The sequence below is a fragment of the Pristis pectinata genome, chromosome 20 (genome assembly GCF_009764475.1).
Source record: "Pristis pectinata isolate sPriPec2 chromosome 20, sPriPec2.1.pri, whole genome shotgun sequence".
NCBI lineage: Eukaryota > Metazoa > Chordata > Chondrichthyes > Rhinopristiformes > Pristidae > Pristis > Pristis pectinata.
Genome location: NC_067424.1, coordinates 25921028 through 25948966, shown reverse-complemented (window position 1 = coordinate 25948966; position 27939 = coordinate 25921028). Strand labels below are relative to the sequence as shown.

Below are 27939 nucleotides of genomic sequence, written 5' to 3'. Positions count from 1 at the left end.
GAGAGGTTATGTGTGGTAAATTGAGTCCAAAAACAATGTCTTAATGTGACAACGATTAAAGTTGCTATTCAATTTTGCAAACCATGGATCAGCAACGAGCTCACTGAAAGCAGTGTCTCAACCCAAAATGTTGATAATTCTTTTACCCCCACAGATGCTGCTCTGCCTGCTGATTCTTCCAGCAGTTTGCTTTTTTTGCTCCAGGTCCCTGCATCAGCAATCTTTAATCGTCACTGAAAGCAGAACAGGTTCAAAGGATGAAGTGGCTGAATTTGTTCCAATGATCTGTGGATCCTTCAGGAGACCACTAGAGAAGACTGTTGGTGTCATGCAGCACAGAAACAGGTGCTTCAGCCCACAATGTCTATGCCACCTGTTGTACCTATCTACACTACTACCATTTACCAGCAGCAACCCTGTAGCCACCTGTGCCATGTTGATTCAAATACTTGTCTGGATGCTTCTTAAATATCATGAGGGGATCTGCTTCCATCACCTCTTCAGGCAATGCATTCCAAACTTCAACAACCCTCTGGAAAAATTCCCCTCAGATCCTTTCTAAAATTCCTACTTCTCATCTTAACCAATGTCGTCTCATCTTAGACACACCCACCATGGGAAAAAGATGTTTACTATCTACCCTGTCTAAACTCAACATAATTTTATCTATCTCTGTCATTGTATGCCTGCTTTGGATCCCATGAACTCTAACCTTCTGGACTAACCTGTAATGTGGGACCTTGATGACATGTTGGGAAAAAAAGTAGTTCGTAAATTAATTAATTTATCCAGAAACAGGCTCGTGTCATGAACACTTCTTTAAAATTCATAATTTCTTATTTTTACTGTGTTAGAATCTGGCAAACATGTCTGGCACATTTGCTAACATGTTTGCACCACATTTATCATCATCATTGATTACAATGTGTCACCATCTGCTCCATGTGCAAATGATGATTGTTGATAAGACATTGAAACTTTTTAATTGCTTGTTCAGAAGTATTCCTAATAGTGGCAATTAGAATCATGTGAGAGTGCAGCTCATCATAATCTCCAGAAAAATTTAGTTTGGTTATCACACATCCATTTCTACCAAAGGTTTAAAACAAAATCTGTTTTCAGCACATAGGTTTCTTTCAATTGCATGAGTAAAGTCTACAACACATTCAAAGACAAATAAGTTAATGAATGTTATATATGCTTGAAAACATGAAATGAGACTAATGACATTAATAAAGCAATGTGGGCTTGAACCGACTAAAGATGGCTTAGATATTCACAGATGCTTAGTGTAGAATATATCAGCATGTCTCCAAGTCCTGCCAAAAGCAGGTGAGTGCTTAACCTCTCAAGAAGAGATACAACCATTGTCAGATTGGCAGAGCAGTCAGCAAGTAACTGAGTCAAATGATAGAAGCTTTGCCTTAAAAATGAGAGAATCAACAAGACTAACAAATGCAAATAATTCCCACACAGGATTTTAGTGATGTTGTATCTCACAATAATTTTGCAGAGTACTTTAATCTCTTTAAAAACAAATCCATGAGATAAACATTTACTGACAAGTAAGCTCCCTATTTTTGTATAAATGTATTCATGTTGATAACATACAACATACCTGCATATTGTGCATTGCTTCTCGCAATTGCTCCAGCTGGTGAGCTGAACTAAGAGCCTCCAGGCGAATATCCGTTAGTTTCCGTTCCTTCTCCCACAGCTCACTCCGTAGGATTGATACCTCCTTCAAGTCAGTCTCATTGGAGTCAAAGGCCCTAAGTTTTAAATAAATTCTTATTATTTTCTGGAGAGCAAGGCTGACTTCACAACAGGCTGGAAATTCATCAGTTTAAATTCGTTAGATCAATTGATGTTATTAAGTTTTTAACCATTGTGAACATAATAATGATGTGCATATATATTGTTCCTTTAATGTAACAAGGCCTTTCAGAGTATAGCAATCAGACAAAAGTTTGGCACTAAGCTAGACAAAAATATTTTAAGACAGATGGCCAAAGGCTTGAACAAAGAGACTGTGTATTGTGTTCTTCCCACCCCCCAAATGCCAGGCCAATCTCCCCCTCCTCAGCACACAAATGCCTCTCCCCCACCACCCCAGAAGGTCCCCCCCTCCTCTCTTGGAGGTGTGAGCACAGCTGATGCCAGTAAGTGTATTCAAGGCCCATCCCCAGCCACAGACCCCTCCAAGCTTGGTCTCAGGAGATGGGCTGGAGGTCCCAGCAACACATTGTTAAGCGTGAAAACCCAATGCCTTTTTTTTGTGAACCAAGCCCTGTTATTTCATCTCAGCACATTCTATAGTGTGCACTAAAATTGCTCGACATTTAGAAAGCTCCAGGCAAATAAAGGAATAGGAATGGAAATAGAAGTGATAAGTGTCACTCTGTCAATGTTCTTTCAGGGGAATCAAGGACCAGACCCCAAGACAGCTGAAGTCAAAGGAGCTCCATTATAGCTGTTCAGGCTATATGGAGAATCTGGAAGCAACATCCATCACTCTACAACTGCAAAAAGCTGACTAAAGGGCTTCAGAGGTTTCTCACAGAGAGATCAAATGGGTGCATCCTGTACCCACTAAAAGAGTCTTCACTCCCTTCCTCATCTGACAGAATTGGGGTGATAGAAATTCACTCCTGTATGCCTACTCTAAAACTTTGTGCTACACTGAAGTTGATTAAGTAGAAATTCAGAAGTTCACAGTCACCACTATACTACCCGTTGAGTACATGTGACTGAGGATGAATAGCTCTCCTTCGTTGTCGAAGGAACTCCTGCAAAGGATTACCTCAGGCAACATCCAAGACTCAGCAATGTTGCTCAAACATTCACTGCAACAAGAATTTTTCATTTAAAAGATACTCAGTACCTGGCAACATCATGGGATCCAAATGCCCGAAAGAGGGAAGTTTTGGAAAACATAAGGATTACAATACTTTCTATCATTTCATACCTTTCAACAATTTCCTACATATTCAAAAAAAAGACTTGAAATACCCACAAAATTATTTTGCTAGAATTCAATGCATCATGCCTTAAAGCTATATAATGAAACAAACAAACTAAATATATTTTGATGAGCGGTTAAATGGAGAGCCTGTTTACTCTTTAAGCTGGACATAAAAGATGCAGAGGCACTTATCTGAAAATAACCAGGGTGAAATGCAAAATGCTGCAGATGCTGGAAATCTGCAAGTCTCGATCAGAAATGGTTCTCTCCCCACAGGTGCTGGCTGCTCTACTGAATTTTTTTAGCAATTTATATTTTATTTCAGAATTCTTCCAGTTTCTCTATCAATATTTATCAGTATCTACACTCACCTCTGGAACATCTGGATAACAAAGACACCTACGCAGACTCCTATTTGACGACTACAGCTCCACCTTCAATACCATAATTCCACACAAACTCATCTCCAAACTCCTAGACCTAGGACTTGGCACCTCCCTCTGCAACTGGATTCTTGACTTCCTGACCAACAGACTGCAATGAATAAGGATAGGCAGCAACACCTCCACCACAATTATCCTCAACACTGGTGCCCTGCAAGGCTGAGTCCTCAGCCTCTTACTTTACACCCTATGCGCTCACAACCACATAGCCAGATTCTGCTCTAACTCCATCTCTTAAGTTTGCAGATGACACCACCCTAGTGGGCCAGATCTCAATGAAGAGACAGAGCACAGGAAGAAGATAGAGAGCCTAGTGGCATGGTGTCAAGACGACAACCTTTCCCTCAGTATCAGCAAAACAAAAGAGCTAGTCATTGACTTCAGGAAATCAGGGTAGAGTACACGTCCCTGACTGTATCAATGCTGCTGAGGTGGAGTTCCTCGGCGTAAACATCATCTATAACTTGACCTGGTCCAGCTACATAGACGCTATGGCCAAGAAAGCACATCAGTGCCCCTACTTCCTTAGAAGGCAAAGGAAATTCGACATGTCCCCAATGACACTCACCAATGTTTACAAATGCACCACAGAAAACATCCTATCCAGATGCATCACAGAGTGGTATGGCAACTGCTCTGCCCAAGACTGCAAGAAATTGCAGAGAGTTGTGAACACAGCCCAGTCTATCATGAAAACCAGCCTTCCCTCCACTGACTCCGTCTACACTTCCCGCTGCTTCGGGAAAGCAGCCAACAAAATCAAGGACCCCACCCACCCCGGTCATTGTCTCTTCTCCCCTCTCCCATTGGGCAAAAGATACAAAACTCCGAGAATATGTACAACCAGGCTCAAGCATAGCTTCTGTCCCACTGTTAAAAGACTCTTGAACTGACCTCTTATACACTTAAGATGAACTCAATCTCTCAATCTACCTTGTCATGGCCCTTGCATCTTATTTGCCCATCTGCACTGCACTTTCTCTGTAAATGCAACACTATATTCGGCATTCTTTTATTGTTTTTCATGTGTTACTTTGATGTACTTGTGCATGAAATGATCTGTTTGGATGGCATGCAAACAAAGCTTTTCACTGTATCTTGGTACATGTGGCAATAATAAACCAATTACTACTAAATAAAATCATCTACCATGGTCACCATTGTTGCATTCCAGTTGGTGGGACTTTACTGATATGTTTCATGCATCACTGCATTTTCTATATTTCAAAAGTAATTCAATGGTATTTATGCATTTTGAGATGTACTAAAACCATGCAAGGTGCATTATAAATGGAAAACTCTAATTTTCATAATTTAAAAAATTTACAGTATCAAAATTTGTATTTACTTAGTGGATGAAAGTGATGGTTTCATGGAGGGAGATGATGATTCTGCATCTTCATGTTGCACTTTGGGTGATGATGGAACAGAAGAGTCCGGTGTTGCTATCTCTTCAATGTCAGAATATGAGGATGCTGATTTGGGTGCTTTTTTGAGGGTAAAGGCTTGCTTAAATGAGCTTCTCAGCTGAAAAGAGAGAAGATTTTGACAGCATAGTATAACTTCACAGAACATGCAAAGACGACAGCTTGCGAAGCAATGGGTTTCATATCTGCATATGCACCGTCTGTTCACAGGAAATAAAAGCAAACAAAAAAATTAAGCAAGTTTGAGAAAAGTTCAATCCTCAAAGCATGAAACATATTTCAGTGAATGCCTCAAAATAAAGGGACAACGTGTTTTCTTTCACCAAAAAAAAATCAATCATTGCTTTTCATTTTTCTCCTGTGTCAGAGTCTTCTTTTAGTCAGGAGGTATATTGCTCTGGGACTTCCACAGTGATTTGCTGTATGTGATACTAGCTGTTTACTTCAACTTGTCTTCAATAAGAAGTTCCTTCCAGGTATTCTACCAAAACTCATTCAACGGAAACTGCAGGCGAACAACAGATGTGTTTCAATTTTAAAGCTAATCTGGGAATAGAAATCCAATACCACATCATTGCAGATGTCAACCTAACCTGGAATTTCATTTAAGTACAGAAAACACTGCTTGTTTGACTAAAAATGTGCTGTGTCCTTTAACTCCTCAATCTTCAAGTATAAAACTAAACATTGCTATTTAAAAGACCCAAATTTTCAACTGGGCTTTAGGTCTATATTTTAATTTGAATAATTTAGAATTGCAAAGAAATTAGATATCACTTAGGTGACATCACGGAGGATAAATCTCAAGATATAAATTGTAGGATATTTGCAATTAGCTATAATCCTGTCAAAAATAATACTGCCAACAAGTTCAGTGACATACAATTTTACAAAGAAATACAAATAAGAGTTAGATGTGATGATTTCAGGGCTGTCATGACATTGATCTTTAGAATATGTGGAGATTCAGTGGAGAATATTCCACTAATAAACCTCACACTGATTTTTTTTTTCTTTTTGTAGATGGCATTAGAAGTAAAGTTGTCCGAAATTAAGTGGCATCCGAACCAACTCTGCCATAAGTTTTCAGCCAAAACAAATGATAATATCTTTTCCACATTCCACATTTGTCAAATGCATTGAATGGGTTAAATATACACAGCAATAGAAACAACAAATTACAATGGGCACTCAGACAAAAGAGGGGACATTAAACTCAAAATGTGCCTTGAAGATTTGCCCAACTTCAAGTGATCCTTTGGCTTTAAATTTATAGTATAGGATGAATTGGGTGAACAACTAGATAAGTGTACTTAAATCTGCATTACAATGTCAAAATTCAAATGAAGAAGAACAGATTTGATCTCAATGAATGATTTTACAACTACTGCCTTAGGGATGTAATGAGTGGATACATCTGCCCCACAATGGAACAGAGGGCCTGAGTACTCATTTCATGGAGGACTAAAATGTTGAGGAATGGGCTTGTGAAGGTATGTGTCAAACCTACTATAGAATTGAGAAGAGAGGGCAAGAACACAGAGTATTTAGGTGTCTTAGTGGCAGGAAACCCCCATACCTCCACACATGTCGTGCCAATGTACTGAACTTGCTGTCTGTTTCCTCCTCTGCTGGACTTCATGTGGAGTCTAGTGGAAAAGCCCAGATTTGCTCAGATGCCCCTGCAAAAAAATGGGCAAATTGCCTCTCGGATTGCATGCAGGGTCAGCCCTACCACAGGATCCAAGATTTCGTTAATGGGGATGGTAGAACTGCAGATTAGGAGGCAAAGGGGAAATTAAGCTACTTAATCTAAAATTATTTCACTGTTACATCTTTAATTATTTATGTGTTTTAATGTTTTAATTAATAACATTTTAATACATTTTTTAATTATCCATTTCAATTTTAAAAGGTTTTGAATGTCTCTGGCTATCACAAAGACAATAAAAAAAAACCCTACAGGAATACCTGCAGCTTTACAGCTGGCAAAGCTGGGGACAGAACTCTGTTATGTTAATTATGAGGCTTCCTCAATGTGGACTAAACGTCCTGCCACTGCTCAGGTTATACCACTGGAGTCCTGAATGCTGAGAATCACTGAGATCCCCCCTTCGCATCTGAACTAGATAAATACATGGGGGTTGGTGGGGTAATACCTGGATGGTGATTCCAGACAGGGCACCCAGTCAATGGGTTCCAGTTCAATGATTCCCTATTCCTTTTTAAATGAGGGATGATAAATCCCAGTAACACTTTCCCAGGCTCTTCTGACTCACCAAGATTCACTTCTCCCATACCAAAACTTCACCGTGTATATAAACAAAGCATAGTTTATAAAATTTATCTTCTGAATCTCAGCTCAAATGCAGTGACCATTTCTCGTTATCCACAAGGAATATCACTCCTAATTGTATACCTAAACTTAGCAGCACATCCAGAATCTCAACATTTCAGCCATCATCTCAGTACAATGTTCATTAGCAATGAACTTAATTATTCACTGAAATTTAAAATATAACGATTCACTGAACATCACTGTCACCTCATCACAGGTTGTCTCATTGATAAGAATCTAAATTTTTAACAGTTTTTCTAAGTACCCAATTCATTATAAACCCATTTGAAGAAATTACAACAGATCATCTGGTCCATTTGGGCGACATTGTCACAGATGGTGGAAATCTTGTTCCAATGCACCCATCCTCTTTCTCCATCTCTATCCCTTCAATTATCTGCCTAACATACACAGAAAAGGTGACATAATCTGCCCTGACAATCACGACTGTATTCCACACTCTTACAACCTCTGTACAAAAAAGTTTCCTCTACGGTATATCTTTGGTTTTGAGGGGGATATCCATTTCTTCTCAATAACTACTCTGTCATAGTCCTTGAAATTAACTAACACAATTAAATAGTCAAAATTACTAATCACGCCTTCAAATGTAACTTTCGAACCATGCTAAGGTAATTAAGGATCCTGTGAACTACATTGGATAGCATCCAAAAATGGCAATGCAGTTGTGATGTGCCTTGATCCAAAGCAGGACATGCACAAAATTTGTGCCTCAAGTTTCAGTAACAAGCCAATGGTAACCTAGCTGCTGCTGACCTTAGGCCATAAATGTGGGGCCAGTTTTGTAAGCGGATAGCACCAGCTCAAGATGGCCAGCAATGAGTAAAGCCCAGGCTAGCCTGGGCTTCTTGAGAATGTAATGGTCTACACTGCAACTGATGGTTGAAATCATTCTGTTGGTACCTTGTTGGAGGATATGAAATTATTTTGGTACAGAAGGAGGCTATTCAATCATCTAGTCCATGCTGTCACTTTGCAGAACAATCTGTTCTTTCCTATTCCTCCCCACTTTGAACCTGAAATCCTATTCATTATTTTCTCTCAACTGCCTGTCTAATTCCTTCTGAAAGCCTTGACTTGTTCCATTTCCTTCACTCTTACAGAGAATGATCTCCAGTTCATAATCACTCTCTGCTTAAAAAAAACTCAAATCCTTTCTGTGCCTTTTGGTCATCACTTTAAAACTATGACCCCTTGTCCTTGAACCATCTACTAATGGGATTAGCTTCCTTCCGTTACACTGTCTAAGCCAGTCATCATCTCTTATGCCTCGATTAATTCCTCCAATGGGAAATAAAAACATCTTCTCCATTTTAACCTTGTGGTGAAATCCTTCATCCCTGGATCCATCCTAATAAATCGTTTGTGCACCTCTCCAGGGACCTTCACATCTTCCAGCAATGCAGTGAGCACAAATGAATGGATTACTCTAATTGTGGTCTGGCCAGCACTTTATGAAGTTTCAACATAACATTGTTTTTGTATTCTTATGAAGTCCACCATTCCATCTGCTTTATTAACTGATCTTTCAACATGTTCTGTCACTTTCAAAGACTTAAGCAAATACACACTTACGTCCTTGTTTCAGGGCACTGTTGAGAACTATGACATTTGGTCAATATTCTTCCCTTGTTCTTTCTGCTCATATCATTTCACAGATTTTGGTCTCAAATTTCATCTGCCACTTCTCTGTACTTCTACCAGACCATGTGCTATAGACTATTAAAATCCTCTCACCCACATGCAAATCATTCATATCTTTCAAGAAGAAAATAGTGACATTTGGGGAACACTGCTGTCTATTATTTTTCTACTGTTCCTCCATCTTGAAAAACAACTGTTTACTATGACTGTCTGCTTCCTGTTTCAAAAACAAGTTTTCAACTCCTTTAAGGTTCTCACTGTCTGATTACATCTCTGGAGAAGATTTTTGAATTCCCTTTTATGTTTGCTGCTTATTTTCTCAAACTTTCTTTTTGCCCTCTTCCTATTTATATTGGACTTCCTAAAAATCACCTGTTTTCATTTATGTTATCATCTTGATACCTTTTTACTTTCTATTTCTTTGGCCATTCAAGGGGCTTTGGCTTTACTGGCCCTACCCTTCTCCCTCATGGGAATGTATTTCTGACTGTACCTGAACTATTTTCTCCATAAAGACTGCCCTTTTGCTATACAGGCCATCCCTTGGTTATGAACAGCTGACTTATGGACACCTCAACATATGAGATAGCTCCCATATTATTATTAAATTCAAAGGTCTGATGCATGCACATTTGTTCCTACAAATGGCAGAACTAGTTTCCTCTCTTTCTCCACTTTTAGCAATTGTCCTTTCTTATCAGCCTTGTGTGCTTCTGATGCCATTCATTACAATAACAAAGGCTGTAGGTTGCAAGCACTTGATCTAATTCTTGTTAGTAAGCCAGAAACATGCACTGCATATGCTGATAATGTCATCATGAGCATAAAAAAGGGACATACACTGACACTAACATGAATAGTGACCCAGAACTGCTGTGTCCTTTGTTCTGATGAGCAGGCCAACTGGAATTGTGTGCAACTTCAGATCATGTTCAAAATCATTTTAAATATGATTTATACATAGAAAAGAGGCACCAATGGTCCAATTTCTAGGTTATAATGCCATGGGGAACCAGAAGTAGTCCTTTTAACAAAAGGCATAGAACATAGAACAGTACAGCACAGGAACAGGCCCTTTGGCCCATGATGTTGTGCTGAACTAATTAAACTAGTTAACAAACACCTAACTAAACTAACCCCTGCTGCCTAAACAATGTCCATATTCCTCCATTCTTTGCACATTCATGTGGCTATCCAAGAGCTACTACCATATCTGCTTCCACTACCACCCCTGGCAGTGTATTCCAGGCACCCATCACTCTCTGTGTAAAAAACTTGCCCCGCATATCTCCTTTAAACTTACCCCCCTCACCTTAAAAACATGCCCTCTAGTATTAGACATTTCGACCCTGGGAAAAAGATATTGGCTGTCTACTCTATCTGTGTCTCTCATAATCTTATAAACTATCAGGTCTCCCTTCAGACTCCACCCTGATTAAGGCCCTCTTTCTTAAACTCTCTTCCAATTCCTTACAATCTACCTCCAGGACGCCTTCTCTCTTTCTTCCCATGTCATTGGTACCGATGTAACTAATTCCCTTCCCTGCATGGGCAGAATATTCCCACCATCTCAGTTATGCCCGTTACCCTGGTATCTGGGAGGCCAATATGGGACTGATGATGAAGTTTGCAAGAACGTCTGCCTGATGCCCACTGTGACTACTGCACTTCTACATTTCACTGTTCACCCCTGTGCAGTCCCTTACCCTGTGGCTCCAGACAGAGTAGTCTGTTTGTCAGCTCCCCAAGGGACAGGTTGCAGAGGACTTGTATGAGGACATTGATGGGGAGGTCTATAGATGAAGGCTGATGAGCATGCACAATGAAGCATTTGGTGTAACAGCAGGCCTGCAAGAAAATACGTGTGCAATGTCAGGGAGCATGGAGGAGCTCAGATCCAACCTTGAACCAGGCTTTCAATGGAGCTTGGAGCCCATCCTTCCCAGCATGGAAAATGTGCCCAGGTCACTTTCAATATTTCCAACCATCACGAGGTGCCTGTTGGCAGAAGCCATCCAATTTTTGGTCATTAAACTTTACGACATTCTGGCCTGGGATTTTCAGATGACTGATTTCCTGGGTCAGCAGCAAGTGATGTGAATCTCTCACTTGCCTAACAATCTGACCAATTTTCACAGTCAGGATTTATTTCCAAATCTCAGTCTGAGCAGCTTGCTTATCAGATTGAGTTGACTATCCAATGGCTCCAATGTGGTGCCCGGCTGCTGCAGGTGGCTTTTACCTCCATCTGCAACACATTACAGGAAATTTCTCATGAAAATCTAGCTTTTGACAGTTTTAAGCTATACCTTCCTCACTGACATCCCTCTACCTACCCCTCCATTCCCATCATGTCTTCTTGACTTTACCAGCCTTCAGATGTTCATCACTTTCACGCGCACCTCTCCCTTCCCTTTAATATTCTAAGATGCTTTTCTTCACTATAAAATTCGACATGTTTGTTATTGCATAAAACTCACTCATCTCCAGTTATATTCAGGAACAATGTTACGGGAGATTCACTACGATGTAAAATATTTTATCATATAATTATATTAAAGAAAATGTACAGGTTACAGTGATCATTTACGCAAAATAATTCACTAATCTCCGTAATGCAATAACATTTTTGAAATTCAAACATTTTGTAGTCATTACCACCTCATATTTCATATCGCAAACATTCTTGCTCTTGCCATTTATCTACTCACTTAGTCTTAATCTAGCATCCTTTGTAAATGTGTACTCAGTTAGATCGCAGGAACTGCTTTAGAGGTTCTAGAAAATTTCAAGTCCAAAAAGCATTTGACACAAAAGGAATCCAGTTTAAATATAATACTTCAAATTTTCATAATCAAGTACTCATGACAGTCCTATTTGTGAAATTGTCTTAACCAGCAAATAGAGGGCAACAAATAGTTCATCAGTGAAATATTCAATTCACTCTATTTACATTGATAACAATGGGTGCATATTGTTCATAGACAGTTTGTATCTACCCTGAAGTCACTTGTTGTGAAGTACAAAGATTTTTTTTTGAAATTTCAAAATGCAGAGTTAAAGTAATAATTTACAATCCCAACAAGTGATACTGGATAGTATAATAAAAGTCAACAAAATAAAAGGTACAAGGCACAGACTACAATGAAACTACTACAATACACAAATGCCAAGAGTTAATAAATCATGAGGTCATGCATCACTGCTGAACTGCAAAAGTGGGGAAGAGTGCTTTAAGGGTCTCAATGGGGCTGATGGATTCGGATGTCAGTGGATGGCACGCATCCATACTGGATGTATTATATGATTTCCTCGCATGGTTGACATACTGAGAGCACTTACCTCATAAACCTGAAAAAAAGTTTTGTGTCAGCATGGGAGGAAAAACAAAGCAATACTTGTTACCCTTCTATGTATTTTAGAAATTCATCTGTTTTCCAGTTTTTGGATAATTAAATTAAAATTGTCTGGTGTAAATTCAATTGAAAAATGCTTACTCATTAATAATCTCTATTGTTGTGAACAGTATCAATCATATTTTTACTTAATTTACAGTGGTCCAATGGCTAATATCGTATACTTTCCAAGTGGCAACTTTGAATGGATGGAGCACTTGATGTTTTCTATAACTCAAAAGTTTAACTCTGGTTTCAGGAAGATTATTGCAGTGATTAGTTCCTCTTTCTTAGATTCCAGACACATTCGAGCACATGCTAGTAAATTAAGAACTTCAGGTTTTAGCTGCTGCTAAACTTATGAGGAAGATTTCAGAGCTGGATTGCCACCTGGGATTCTCTTGCACTTCATGTTTTGTTTCACATTGCTAACATCTTCTGTACTTTCCCCTTTGGTGATTCTGATGTTATTTTTGTTTTCTATCTTCCCAGCGTCATGTAACTATGGATTAATCCAGATTACTTGCATAGAATACAGCATTATAATAACTTCTGTCTAACTTCATATGAACTAAGTCAGATATGAACATTACATTTTGCTGTACCAAACTAAAATGTAAATTAGAACTTTTTTTTTCTGGGGATTTACTACTGTTTTTTGTCATTTAATATTGCAGGAGCAATGGAGTTATTTTTGGAAAATCATGACAATGTCCACTGTAACATCAAGAGATCAATACGATAAATTGCAAAGGGATATTAGTTTTCTTACTATGGTGGTACACAACAATCATAGAAAAGCATCCTATCCGGATGCATCACAGCTTGGTATGGTAATTACTCTGCCCAAGACCACAACAAATTGCAGAGGGTTGTGGACGTAGCTCAGTCCATCATGAAAACCAGCCTCCCCTCCATCGACTTTGTCTACACTTCCTGCTAGCTGGGGAAAGCGGCCAACACAGTCAAAGACCCCAGCCCCCCGCCATGGTCATTCCCCCTTCTCCCCCCTTCCATTAGGCAGAGGATACAAAAGCTTGAATACACACACCACCTGTCTTAAGGACAGCTTCTGTCCTGCTGTTATAAGACTCTTGAATGGACCTCTTATACGTTAAAGATAAACTCCTGATCTCTCAATTGACCACATCATGGTCCTTGTACATTAATGTCTACCTGCACTGTGCTTTCTCTGTAATGGTAACTGTTGCACCATATTCTGCATTCTGTTATTGCCTTTCCCTTTGTACTACCTCAATGTACTTATGTTTTGGAATGATCTGCATGGATGGCATGCAAAGCAACACTTTTCACTGTATCCCAGTGAATGTGACGATAATAAGCTAATTACCAAATGAATATGACGTCTTTTGGAGTCAATAGAACTAATTTATTCCAAACCCATACAAAGCACATATTTGTTGCAGAACCATTTAAGATTCTAACTTTGTAGCAGGCAGTTGTCTTCAATAAATATGATTCCAAAATTTGTTTCTTCATATTGTCAGATCAATTGATTTATGGAGCATTTATCCCTACTTGTATTAATCAATATACTTTATACTAAAAAAAACACATTTACTGATCAGAATTATTACCTTTAAGCAAAAGCAACAAAATACTCAAATTAGAAGAAGCTATTGCATGCCTAAAGGGGCAGAAGAAAGGTAAGGAAAGGATCTTAAAATCCAATCAAAATACATGTTCAATAGAAAGGAAAGTGTAAATGGCAAGGTTAATAAAAAGTTAGTCAAACATTACCCATGACAAATACAATTTAAAATGAGCATAGATAAAGGGATAATCTTTAGATAACATTTTGTTTTAAGTGATTAGTTCAGTAATTTTATATTCCCCAGGCTGCTCCGCGAGGCGAGGGAGGAGATTGCTGAGCCTTTGGCTAGGATCTTTGAGTCCTTGTTGTCCACAGGAATGGTAGCAGAGGATTGGAGGGTGGCAAATGTTGTCCCCTTATTCAAAAAAGGTAGTAGGGATAGTCCAGGGAATTATAGACCAGCGAGCCTTTCATCTGTGGTGGACAAGCTGTTGGAAAGGATTCTTAGAGATAGGATCTATGGGCATTTGGAGAACCATGGTCTGATCAGGGACAGTCAGCATGGCTTTGTGAAGAGCAGATCATGTCTCACAAGCCTGATAGTGTTCTTTGAGGAGGTGACCAGACAGGTTGATGAGGATAGTGCAGTAGATGTGGTCTACATGGATTTTAGTAAGGCATTTGACAAGATTCCACATGGTAGGCTTCTTCAGAAGGTCAGAGGGAATGGGATCCAGGGAAGCTTGGCCATGTGGATTCAGACCTGGCTTGCCTGCAGAAAGCAGAGGGTTGTGGTGGAGGGAGTGCATTCAGATTGGAGGGCTGTGATTAGCGGTGTCCCACAAGGATCGGTTCTAGGACCTTTGCTTTTCATGACTTTTACTAATGACTTGGATGAGGGGGTAGAAGGGTGGGTTAGCAAGTTTGCAGACGACACAAAGGTTGGTGGTGTTGTGGATAGTGCAGAGGATTGTCAAAGATTGCAGAGGGACATTGATAGGATGCAGAGCTGGGCTGAGAAGTGGCAGATGGAGTTCAATCCGGAGAAGTGTGAGGTGGTACACTTTGGAAGGACAAACTCCAAGGCAGAGTACAAAGTTAATGGCAGGATTCTGGGTAGTGCGGAGAAGCAGAGGGATCTGGGGGTCCATATTCACAGATCCCTGAAAGTTGCCTCACAGGTGGATAGGGTAGTTAAGAAAGCTTATGTGATGTTAGCTTTCATAAGTCGAGGGATCGAGTTTAAGAGCCGCGAGGTAATGATGCAGCTCTATAAAACTCTGGTTAGACCACACTTAAGAGTACTGTGTCCAGCTCTGGTCGCCTCATTATAGGAAGGACGTGGAAGCATTGGAAAGGGTGCAGAGGAGATTTACCAGGATGCTGCCTGGTTTGGAGAGTATACATTATGAGGAGAGACCAAGGGAGCTACGGCTTTACTCTTTGGAGAGAAGGAGGATGAGATGAGACATGATAGAGGTGTACAAAATATTAAGAGGAATAGATAGAGTGGACAGCCAATGGCCCTTTCCCAGGGCATCCATGCTCAATACAAGAGGGCATGGCTTTAAAGTAATGGGTGGGAAGTTCAAGGGAGATATCAGAAGAAGGTTTTTTTACGCAGGGAGTGGTTGGAGCATGGAATGCACTGCCTGGGGCAGTGGTGGAGGCAGGTACATTGGTCAAATTCAAGAGATTACTAGATAAGCATATGGAGGAATTTAAAATAGAGGGATATGTAGGAGGAAGGGGTTAGATAGTCTTAGGTGAGGTTAAAAGGTCGGCATAACATTGTGGGCTGAAGGGCCTTTATTGTGCTGTACTGTTCTATGTTCTATGTAATTTGGAATTAATATAACATTGATGAAAGTATTACCAATGTCTTATTGTTGTTACAGTTTTGTTTCAGCATCATGGATTGAAGCATGAATAGCAATAAAATCAGTGGTCAGGATCCAGGGAGATTTTAGATTGTCTGACAATTTATCCTACATGCTTTGATATGTAGCATCAATATATTTAAAACTTTTAATTGAGCTTCGTCTTATGAGTGGCAGATCATGGAGCTATATTTAAATATTGTATTAACATTCTTGTTAATTTTGAAACAAGTTATTGATACTAACACACAAGTATCCTCCTCTAAACTTTCTCCACCATAAAAACGAAACAGAATAAATGAGAAATCAATGTAGAAAGAATATGGTTCTGAGGACTGCAATTGGGGCACAAGTTAAAGGAAGATACAATGATTGAAGGCATTGGATGAAACACAAAATGTCATGGACATGCAGGGAATGATCCTGAAACTGACAGCATCTGTTGAGGAACAGGAAGTATGGATATAGTCTGGAGATTTTTCGATCCATTTGTCAGTTTTATGGTTTTATGTGAAGGAAATTGAAAATGTAATTTCTTTCCAAAAGTTTGTTTTTAGTGAATGATCTTCCAATGAGAGCTAAGAACAGCACTTGAAAGGTATGTGGGTTATAGAATCTGAGTGTTGCAGCAATTGTTACCATATCCTGAACCTAAATGTACTCTGAGTGCAGCTGTTTACTGGGAGACTGTGATTAGGGTGTTCACCCCTAATTGACTGTGCTGTGGCTGTGACATTCTGAAAAATATAACCTGTTTCCAACAGGATTGTTTCCATTGTGAAATGATTTACCGTTGAAGCTTTGTTGGTCTTGACAGTGGAAACCTATAACCTGGTTCTACAGAACTAAAAGTGGACACTAGAGTCTAGGGATAAGAATTTGCTTATAATTGCAGGTGAATATGCATAAGGACCCACATACAACCATAAAAGGAAGGCTTTCACAGCAATATCAAATTCTATTTGACAGTTTGATTAAAAGGACTGTGATAGATATACTTGAAACCCTGATGGTGAACACTCAATCTCTGCAGTGAAATACAAGTGTAAAATTAAAAGTATCACAGAAAGAGTGCCAGTTTATCACTTTGACCATCATAGAACTGAAAACATAACCTACCCAGCTTTTCTTTTTCTTCTTTTTTGCATCAGCATCCTTACCACTCCCAATGCTGGAATGGCTTGTAATGCTGTTGAGACTGGAGATACTGTCTGATGAATTCTGCCTCTTTATACGTAATTCTGTTAAAGAAGACAACTTAATTTCACAACATTATTCAGCCTCTAGATGACACAGCAGATCCTTATTGAGTTAAAGTTCTAATATTTCTCATTTATGCATAATTTTATGTTCCCATATGATAAACTATGGTAAATTTAGCAAAATAGTATAACGCACAATAAGGAAATGTTTCAAAGCACCTTGATCTTGATATCAGCACACTCACATCAAAAAAATAGAGTCAAACAGGTAGGAATAAAAGAATAAGAAATGTTAAATTCATAATAGAAGATGTGTGTGGCAGCAATCATCTTTATGAATGGTAGACATTTAAACATCTGTGTACCCAATGGTGGAAAGAAAGAACATAAAACGTAAAACAGGGCTCTTACTGCATGATTGGGAACTACTCCCCCTTTGTCAAAGGACAACATCAGTGTTATAACCATATTGGTGCAACTGTTTAAAAATCACCACTGATATTCCAAGTAGCAATGGAAAAGGAAATCCAAACAGCAGCAGGAAAAAATTGAATTCATATTTTCAAAAATAAATATCATCTTTCCACTTTGAGGTTAAAATTTTTTGACTGACTGAAATCTCTATACCTGGCATGTAAGATATCTAGAAAATTCTGAGTAAACATACTGTGTGTAATGAAGCCTATAAAATATGTGTATGGTGTCTTGCAACATCTCTTGTAAATGTCTTAATTGTTGTGAACTTCCTAATGATTTACAGACAATGTTCAGTTCCATTTCTCATACCTGTCCTATTCTTACATATAGATATTGTTCATGCTCCGAGTGAATTCCACAACCTTACAACCACTTGGCTGAAGCTGATGTTTTTGCTCACTTCTACTTCCTGCCTTTCAAGACCCTTTCTTTAGTCACCGATGTGTTGGTTTCTTTCTTTCAATCATGGCTTGGTACGGCAACTGCTCTGCCCAGGACCGCAAGAAACTGCAGAGAGCTGTGGACACAGCCCAGCATGTCACGGACAACAGCCTCCCCTCCTTGGACTCTGTCTTTACTTCTCGCTGTCTTGGTGAAGCAGCCAGCATAATCAAAGACCCCACCCACCCGGGTCATTCTCTCTTCTCTCCTCTTCCATCAGGTAGAAGATACAGGAGCCTGAAGGCACGTACCACCAGACTTAAGGACAGCTTCTACCCCACTGTGATAAGAGTATTGAATGGTTCCCTTGTACGATGAGATGGACTATGACCTCACGATCTACCTTGTTGTGACCTTGCACCTTATTGCACTGCACTTTCTCTGTAGCTGTGACACTTTACTCTGTACTGTTATTGTTTTTATTTGTACGACATCAATGCACTCTGTACTAACTCAATGTAACTGTACTGTGTAATGAATTGACCTGTACGATTGGTATGCATGATAAGTTTTTCCACTGTACCTCGGTATCAGGGACAATAATAAACCAATACCAATACTTCACATTATTGAACAATTCTATCAACACACCATAATCTGCTATGTTTTAAAAAGGACCAATTTTTGAATTTTGTTTATAATTAGGCTAGAAATTTTTTCTCAGGCATGAACTAAGCACACGGTATAGTAGCCATGGAATTTTGTACCTTTGCTATGAAATTCATTTGGTCTAGAAATCAGGTAAAATGTGCAATCATCACACAGTTGATCCAAGTAGTCTATAGTGAATAATGCACACGTAAGGAGAGCGATGAATGAAATTAAAGAAATAAGAATGTTCAAAAAATATTTGGCTAGTCATTGTTCAAAGGCTTAAGAATATCCATGATCCTGTTTTAAAATTAACAAGAGTTACCTTTGGGTGTTAAATCAGGATTGTTCAAGGCTCCATGTATAACAGCTTGTGCTTCTGCATTTTTCTTGTGCAACATATCGATAGTTTCTTTGAGGTCAAATAACTCTGAGTCCTGTTTTAAGTTAAGACAAAATATTTGACTTTCAAGGAAATAACTTAATCTTTAGCAAAATATATCACTGTCAGCAATCCTGAAAACAGTGCTAAAAGAATTGCTCTAATAGAAGGCCAACATGCGGGTCCTAGTGTATAATATTTGCAAAAGCACCAAATCTGAATAATGCAGAAATATAAAGAAAACAATTACTGTATGGAGATAATGCAAATATAATGACTTCAGAGATAGGCAGAATTTTGTCAGCAATTCAACTGCCACCAGAATGAAATGTTAGAATGAATTCCTGGTGTTATCAAAATCATAGCACCAGAGCAACTCCAACTGATTTTTATCTTACTTCCAGAACTTCACAAACTAAAATTTAAAAGTTCATAATGCGGCTTAGTATAAATGATGATACTTGTTTTTTTATTTCCTGGGGAAGACTATTCTGCTCTCAGTCTGCTTTTTAAAACTGGGGTATATGTGTTCCAATCGTAGAGACAAGAGATTCTGCAGATGCTGGAATCTGGAGTAATACACACAAAATGCTGGAGGGACTCAGCAGGTCAGGCAGCATCTATGGGGGGAAATAAACAGTCAACGTTTTGGGTCGAGAACCTGCATCAGGGTCCTGTTGAAAAGTCTCGACCCAAAACGTCGACTGTTTATTTCTCTCCATAGATGCTGCCTGACCTGCTGAGTTCCTCTAGCATTTTGTGTGTGTGTTCCAATCATGTTACTCAGTGGGGGTTCCCTCAAAGCATATCCAAATTATTCTCATTGTCACAGTGTGGTCTGCTTCCAGACCAATCATAAGCCATCTGCCTCCTCTCTTTCCTTTTTCACGATATCTCAGAAAAAAAAGTCAAAGTAGGTCAAGTCATTAATTGGTGTCACAGTGGTTCAGCCAGTAGAGTTGCAGCATCACAGTTCCAGCAACCCAAGTTCAATCCTGACTTCTAGAGCTGTCTATGTGAAGTTTGTATATTTTCCCTGTGAATATGTGTTTCTTCGCACATCCCAAAGACCTGTGGTTGTTTGGTTAATTGGCCACTGTTTTCAGCATGGACTTCGTGGGTCAAAGGGCCCATTCCCATAAGATATAGGAACAGGATTTGGCCATTCAGCCCATCGAGTCTGCTCTGCCATTCAATCATAGCTGATTTTGTTTTTCAATCCATTCTCCAGCCTTCTTCCTATAAACCCTTAACCCCTTTACCGATCAAGAACCTATCAATTTCTGCCCTAAATACACCCAATGACTTGGCCTCCACCGCCCTCTGTGGCACCAAATTCACCACCTTCTGGCTGAGGAAATTCCCCTGCTGTATAACTCCATAACTGTAAACATCTTTTAGTGTTCTTCATCAAAGGATTGTCTTTTGGATAGAAAAAATTAGCACAATGTCTCATTGGTTTCAAAGCACAAATGATTATCCTAGATGACAATTATCAATTTGTATCATTTCTTCATCTGGAGGCAAGGGAAAGAGTAAAATTTAATCCTCTGTTTCTTTCTGTTGTTTAAATTTACAAGCTGGTTATGTGACATTTGTCATTTCTGTCTAAAACCTGGGGTTTAATACAGAAACACAGGAATATTGGTCAGTGTATTGGAGCGCACACACCTACGTCAGGTCTGCAATCTGCAACCACACCAGAGATAGGAAACATCCTGGTTGGCACTTTACTAAAGACACTCAATTTCTTCCTTCTCAAGAAGACTGCACTTCCCAATGGAGTTTTCTCTCTTTATACTAATATTAGAATACTGCTTCTCAATCATTAATGCCACCTTCACACAGTTTCCAGAATATTACCATTATTGTAATGAATCTTCTGCATTTTTCACCCTGATAAAGCAGCTGCTCCTGTTGTCTACCATCTGCCAAAATGATAGAACAGATGGCAATCTTCCATTGATTTTTTTCCTCCTTCTCAGTTCTCTCCCACACATGATTAGTTAGTGACTGTGATCAAAATGTACCTTCGTCATGTAGAACTTGACAATATACGACAACTGTATGATCTGATATAGGTTTAATTTGACAGAATTCATTGCTCTCTCATTGTCTCGCTATTCTCATCTTAATAATGAATGTTGTAGACATGGTATTTATTGAGGTCTGACTCTATTTGGTCTGCAATTAGATTTTAGAATCGTGGAAGTTTGGGTATTACTGACCTTTTGTTCTGCTGTCATGGCAAGGCTCTGCAGACGAGATGTCATATTGGTCAAACTCTGCTCAAATGCTGCCACAAGATGAGCCTGAAAATTACAACAGGAAGCAGTAAGCAACATGGCAATTTTTTATTTTACTTTATCTATTTTTAAGGCTGGTTCACAAAAGTCCAGAAACATTTCACAATGATACATGTTCATGTTAGAGTAATGTTCAGTTTAAATCAAACTAATCAAATTTCTCGTTGCAAAATAACCTAAAATAATTTTGTACATTTTTTGACCAAGAAATATAAGTCCTTTGATGGCTTGCTGAGGAAAGGCATCTTTTTGTGACCGCTTTTGAAATAATATATGCCATGGTTGATAAAGTGAACTTCAATTTCTGGTTAATGTGATAAAAGAATGGCAGGATAAGGAAATAATAACTATACAGTTAATGTCTTTAATAACAATTGTGGCTCAGATTGAAGGAACTGGAATAATTATGATATTGTAAAGGTATTTAATGGTAAAATGAATTTAATGAACAAAGACAGTATGAAGTGCAAACCTCATAAGTTTGATCAGTGGTCTGCATTAATTTAGCTTATCATGGCTGAGGCAGCATCTTTTGCTAATTGGTTTCAACTTCCTTGGGATAACAATGGGAAAAGTCACCAAGTATGCTTAGTTTTAACTATGAAGTGTCTGCACCTCAAGTAACAGCAGGAGTGGTTGGGCCTTGACTGACCTTCATGATGCAAGAACACAAAGAAAGTAAAACTCAATTAATCTGGCATGCTGGGGACTTTGTTGGTGCCGGACTAGTGGACTTTCTGGACTATTGGATGCTATTCTATTTATGCTCCGACACACATTTAAGTCACTTTTTCTTCAAATGTTACACACTAGAATAACATTTTCTTCCAGTGAACCTGGTAAGTCCCAAGGAAGTGCACAAGACAAGGCCAGATAAATTTAAAGGGCTACAGAGACACAAGAGACTGCAGATGCTGGAATCTGAAGCAAAAAATGAGCAGCTGTAGGAATTTAAAGGGTCAGGCAGCATCTGTGGAGGGAAATGGACAGTAGATGTTTCGGGTTGAGACCCTTCATCTGGGCTGGAATTTAAGGGGAACAGAACCAGCTAAGATTCAAGGGAGCACAGGCAACAGGAACAAATGATTTTAAAGGGAGGGTGGGAACCAGGCCCTGGGTGAGTGGACAAGGAGCTCACGAAGTGGGGCCCAGAACATAGGAAGGGAGTATGGAAACCAGGGCTGGGCAAATAAAAAGGAGCGTTGCAGACATAACCTTGTGAGCTAGATGCCAAACCATCGGGATTTCCAAATAGTTGGATAGCGGATCATTGGAGCTTACTGTAGTATGTTATTTGTTGACCAAAAAACATTGGCAAGCTCAGTGGCTGGAGGCTGACCATTGATTCATTTCGAACCTGAGCAAGCGATAAAGAAAAATGACTTTCATTCTATCATATGAACTAGCTTCAATTGTAGGTCAAACGTTAAGGTACATGATAAAGGAATCGAATGAGGAAGGGTTAATGCTTTCTCATGTATGGTCATGAGGCCCTATTCTTCCACTCCCCAGGCACTGAAGCATTGAGATTGGGAGCACTGAGCATGCACAAGGCAAAAATTGGATGCCAATCTGCATCCCTTGTCTGCATGATGCATCTAACATTTTAACTCGTGCTTAATCACAATGTACCTGGTATGTTATCCTCCACATGCTGGCTTTACATTGTTATGTGACATCAGCTTCTTTTAGTTCACCACAAAGCTTGCTAAGGAGCTTTGACCCGTGTGTATTCATCAACTGCTATATTCTTCATTCCTTGTTCTTCACTATAAACTAAAATTGTGTTTTTTTTATTCAATCACCCTGATGCAGAATTGTATGATGGTACTTGTGGTCAGTTTTGTTAATGCTGACACTTTGTTAGCTAGGGCTTGGTTTGTAGCACATTGATCTTTGGGTCCAAAGGCACCATTCTGGCAACATTGGCACAAAAATCGATCCTGAGTCTGGTGAGGCACTTGCTTCAACATAAAAAGAGGTTATTTGGCCCATCTGGTCCATGCCGGCCCTCAACAGAGCCATCCCATCAATCCCACTGCCCAATTGCCCCACAACTTATTCTCTTGCACATGCCCATCAACTCTCCTTTGATTCTTATGCCATTTACCTGCACAAAGGGGGATATTAAAGTAGCCAATTAATCTAGCAGCACATCTTTGGGATGTGGGAGGAAGCCAGAGCCCTTGACAGAAACCCAAGCTATCACAGGGAGAACATTCAAATTCCACACTGACCAAGGATGGAACCCAGGTCCCCGAAGCAGTGAGACAACAGCAATAAGTGTTATGCTCTCTTGCTGCACTCTCAAAGTTGGTGTTGTTCAAAGGTGACCCTAAACCAAAGTCCAAAGTTCTCTCTCAGGTGTGTCGAAAAGATTCTATGCTGCCATTTTGGAGCCGAGAAATTACCCAGGGTGTCCTCACCAATATTAATGATAAACATCATCAAAAAAGCTGATCTGGTCATTACCACATTCCTATTTGTGGGGGATTATTGTGCCCAAAATTGGCTGCTGTTTTTCTCACATCACTGCAGTAACTGCACATCAAAACAGCTCCATTTGATGTGAAGCACTTTGGTTGCCCTGAGGTTCAGAGATATACTATGTATGTGCAAAGCTAATTTTCAGTCATCAAAGGCCAGCTAATACTCAGAATATATATTGCAGGGCATTACTTCATGATCTTAGTCAGTATGATGCTATTTGCAACAGAAAACCAGTAACAGATGGAGAGAACAAGGTGTTGTTTTATGCCTAACGCCATGAAGGAAGTACAAAGAAATAACTTACATTCGTAGACAGTTGTGATGTAAGTGCAGAAACCTTGTCGTGTGAAGATTCAAGTTCTCTACGTAGTTTCCGAATATGCTGTAACAAAGAATTCAATATTAATGCCACTTATTTATAGGGCTACAAATTCAACATACCTTGCAACCCTCTGAATGCAAGATGCCCTCTTTATTCAAATGCACAAATAGAACAAAAATTTATAAGTGTACTAATTTTATTACTGATACAATGTCAGTGTTGCAAATCTAAAATAAATTGTAGTTTACGTTATCTTGGTATACAATATGGATGAGTAGAAATGTATTAAGTCTTATCTTACCTTATTCTTATTAATTCTAGTGTAAACATGCATTAAATCAACAATTTTAATTAAACAAGTGATTATTCATTGCCTCACTACATTAAGCAAAGCAATAAATATTCATCTATTCATACCTCTCCTTGGACCTTGTCTTCACTCTGCAGAAAGTAACAAAAAAAATTTTCAAACCTAAAAATTAATGCAAAATGCAGACTTCTTCTAATTGTTGACAGCTCCTGCCTAAACTGGTGTGCAAAATCAAGGAGAAACTGAAAGAAAATATTCAAGTCCTTTTTGTTCTTCCAGACCCATCATCACTCAATATACAGTGAAGATGTAGTCAACATCCTTCATATCCACACATCAAATGCTCCAGGAAGACAGCAAAGATTGGTTTACTTTACCAAACTCTAGGAAAGCCACCCCTCCTTTAGACTTACTGTCACTCTCTCATATGTTCACTGAAGTTTCTATGTTGACAATTATTGCACAGTAATTCATTGCCATATTAAGTCCAAGGTCAAGGTCTTTGAACTGCTTTTGCTCATACTATCATAAGTATACGGAATCAAAGGTTACCTTTTTATGCCAATGTGAGTGGCATCCATTCTCTGAATTGCTAAACCAGAATGCTTTACTACTGGAAGTCACAATAGCAGAAAGCGGCGATGTAGTCTGGAATATTCTAAATAGTCAATCAAATCTACACCTCGCAATCTCAGGCAAGAGGACCAGAGCATAGCTGTACCGCTTGTTCCTTCAGGAAGAACTTCTACACCATCCCCATTGTCCCTACCCACTGCCCCAACTTTCTTGATCTCTTTCCTTATTTGAAAGGAAATATAATGCAAGTGTGATGGTTATCCTTCAGACAGTGGCGGTTAAGGGGAGATTTGCGAGAAGTGCTTAAAGTTATGAGTTTTTGTGCTGGATAAATTAGGCAGTGCAAAGCTGCTTCCACAGACACCGAGTTCGATAACTGGAATGCAACTTTAATGTAAATGGAAAAATATCTCATGGGGAAATGAAGAGAACTGTTTCTTCACACACAGTGAATTTTGATGATCAGGTATGCACTACCTGGAAGAGGGGATGGGTGACGAAACCAGACTCGAGAATAACTCAAAACACTATTGGAAAAATACTTCAAGAAGAGAAATTTACAGAGTTATGGGAATTATTTTATTTACTTACAACGCCATAATGAGAGGCAGGGTGGAGATGACTGAGTATTTCTGCTGAAAATCACCTTAGTGGCCATACTGCAATAAGTGACTGAAACTTACCTGAATCAACTAATTTATATGTAATTAACCTCCATTCACCACATTTACCCTGGTTTTAATGGGGGAGGTTGTCGTAGTTTCTTTTTCCTCTGCTCTTCAAATAGGTTTTGTTTTCTGAGTAATTTTTCTGCACAATTGTACTTAGAGTCAGATTGTTTCTGTGGTCCAATTCTGGCTGACTCAGTGTTGTCAATGCTGCAGTGTCTGGGAAACCTTCCCAAGTTTTAGAACAGACACGGTGACTGGAATGGCTTCCTATGTTGTATTATTCTATGATCCCTAATAACTTTAATTGTGGATATGTAAGTACTTTACTTTTTACTTCAGAGAGGAAACTCATCTACAAATCTAAGCAATGTTTGTGCTGGTAAGTATTGTTGCTGAAATCTCGTTGCTACATTAAGTCATTGATCTGGCTTTAGATAGAAAGCAGGTTGATTAAGAATATAGATTTTACAGAGAATAACAAGCCTTTCATGAAATAACTCCACTCTTCAGCACGTTTCAATGTATATTAAATAGGATATTGATCAGAAAGAACACTACACATAAACGTGCAACTAATTTATTTATTCTCAAAATCACATCAACAAAATATCACCTGATACATGCCATTGTAATATAAATCCACCAATATATTTAAAGCCTGAAATTTAAAGCTACCACTAAAATATGATCCTTAAATTTTATAAAAATGAAAACAAGGCTTACCATAGAATGAACCGATGATGTGGTAGATGCAAGTGAAAGCACTGAGCCATGAACTGCAAAACAGTTTTTCAAATTAAAGTAAGTAATTGTCTGATTATTACATGCATTTACACTCTCAAAATAGAAACATCTGCCAATAAATTAATTCCTGATTTCTGCATCAGTGCCAATCACTGTATATTGTTCTTCTTGGACAATAGTAGGGGAACTTGGACCATGTTACCCTGTGCAGTAACTCTCTTGGCACTGTGTGATCTTACCACTGTTGGACTTACCTGTGAAACCCATAAGGTAAGTACTTAGCTACGTACCTATTCATTTTCCCTGTACTTCTCATCAAAAAGTCTTGGAATCCGTCTTGGAAAGTTCTGTTGAAACAAGTTACCAATTTCCACTGCCCTTTGTGTTTAGCCCAGCTTGAATCAAACCAATCTTTAACATGCCCCCACACAACCACCACCACCATTCCCCCCCAAACATGGATCTGAATCCCAGTCTTCTTCCAGTTCATTACATAGAATGCCCACCTCATCCCCAGGTAAGAGTGCCAGTTTTTTTCTTCCTGATTCTCCAAGGAAAAAAGTTGGTTCCTACCACACCTCCATGCCACCATAATCATAAGCCCAAAGGAGACTTTATCCTGTCTCCTGTGTACAGCCTCAGGACAGTGGAGTGGGCTAAGTATTTCTGGTTGGCAACCGAGACCAAATGACAATATCTAACTGTATCTACACCCTTCTTGTACACCCTTTAGAAAGCCCTGGAATTAGTCGACATGGCTGCTTTAGGTGTTGTTGTCAGGGCATTGGAAAAACACTGCTGCTCTCTGAATAATGCTCAGATGTTTCTAAACTCAAGGAGATACCTGTGCTGGAACTCTTACATGCACCTGACCAGGAAGAAGTACACTCTGTTTAAAAACTTAGTTGAAAACTGGCTCCACTTACATCAGGGTACTTTTTCCAGCACAGTAAGATTTATGTTTACTGGGGTAACAATAGCTAATCACCAAAAAGTCTAGGAATCCATCTTGGAAAGTTCTGTTGAAACAAGTTATCAATTTCCGCTGCCCTTTGTGTTCAGCCCAGCTTGAATCAAGCCATTTCTAATATTCGTCCTTTTGCTGGACTTCATGAGTACCTTCCCAATCAAACCTTGTTATTATGTTAAGCAGCTCAAAAGACAGCCTTCTACGTTCTAAGCTCAACATATACCAACCAATATTATCCAATGTGTGCTGAAAAATTTAATGCTTTCAGGCTGGTTTCAATCTAGTGAGTCCACACTGGACTCCTTACAAGGTCAATGTATGTTTTGTAGACTTCAGAGCCCAAGACAAGGCACAGTATTTCTGACAGGGTCTGACACACATCTATAGAGCAATATCTTCACTTTCAGTAAAACGTGTAATAAATAACATACACTGTGACCAAAATTCCAAATCAACTTTATATTTATCTTTTAGCAACATCAAAGGGATCCATTATGCACCATTGCATTAATGCGTTTGTCGCTAATAAATGCATCACATTTATTTTACTGAGAAGAAGGAAAAGTAACTCTGTGCACTTTGGTGCTGTTGCTCTTCTTCTTAGGCAGTCTCTCAGAGTGATGACGACTTGCTTCCACTTTGGTTTTGTGGGTTATTAGGTGGCTAATGCAATCATTGTGAGATGCCCAGATACTTCCACAGATAAGGCAAACAGGTGAGTACTTGGTGAGGTGGTGTCCCCCTTCCACTGTTGACAGAGGACTTCTGATGTCATTAGACTTGAGGTCT

The 27939-nt window shown here is 39.1% G+C and overlaps 1 protein-coding gene across 2 annotated transcripts in view; it reads right to left on the bottom strand.

Annotated features, from left to right (window-relative positions):
- nav1b (neuron navigator 1b) overlaps positions 1 to 27939 on the bottom strand; it is a 485995-nt gene that overhangs the window by 41172 nt on the left and 416884 nt on the right. For both annotated transcript variants that reach the window (XM_052034603.1, XM_052034604.1), the window contains 8 exons: positions 26160 to 26212; positions 24297 to 24320; positions 23862 to 23939; positions 20990 to 21073; positions 18705 to 18816; positions 16788 to 16909; positions 4757 to 4935; positions 1619 to 1772 (listed from right to left, as the gene is read on the bottom strand). In XM_052034603.1, the coding sequence (XP_051890563.1) occupies positions 1619 to 1772; positions 4757 to 4935; positions 16788 to 16909; positions 18705 to 18816; positions 20990 to 21073; positions 23862 to 23939; positions 24297 to 24320; positions 26160 to 26212 (806 nt within the window). The remainder of the gene's footprint in view (positions 1 to 1618; positions 1773 to 4756; positions 4936 to 16787; positions 16910 to 18704; positions 18817 to 20989; positions 21074 to 23861; positions 23940 to 24296; positions 24321 to 26159; positions 26213 to 27939) is intronic.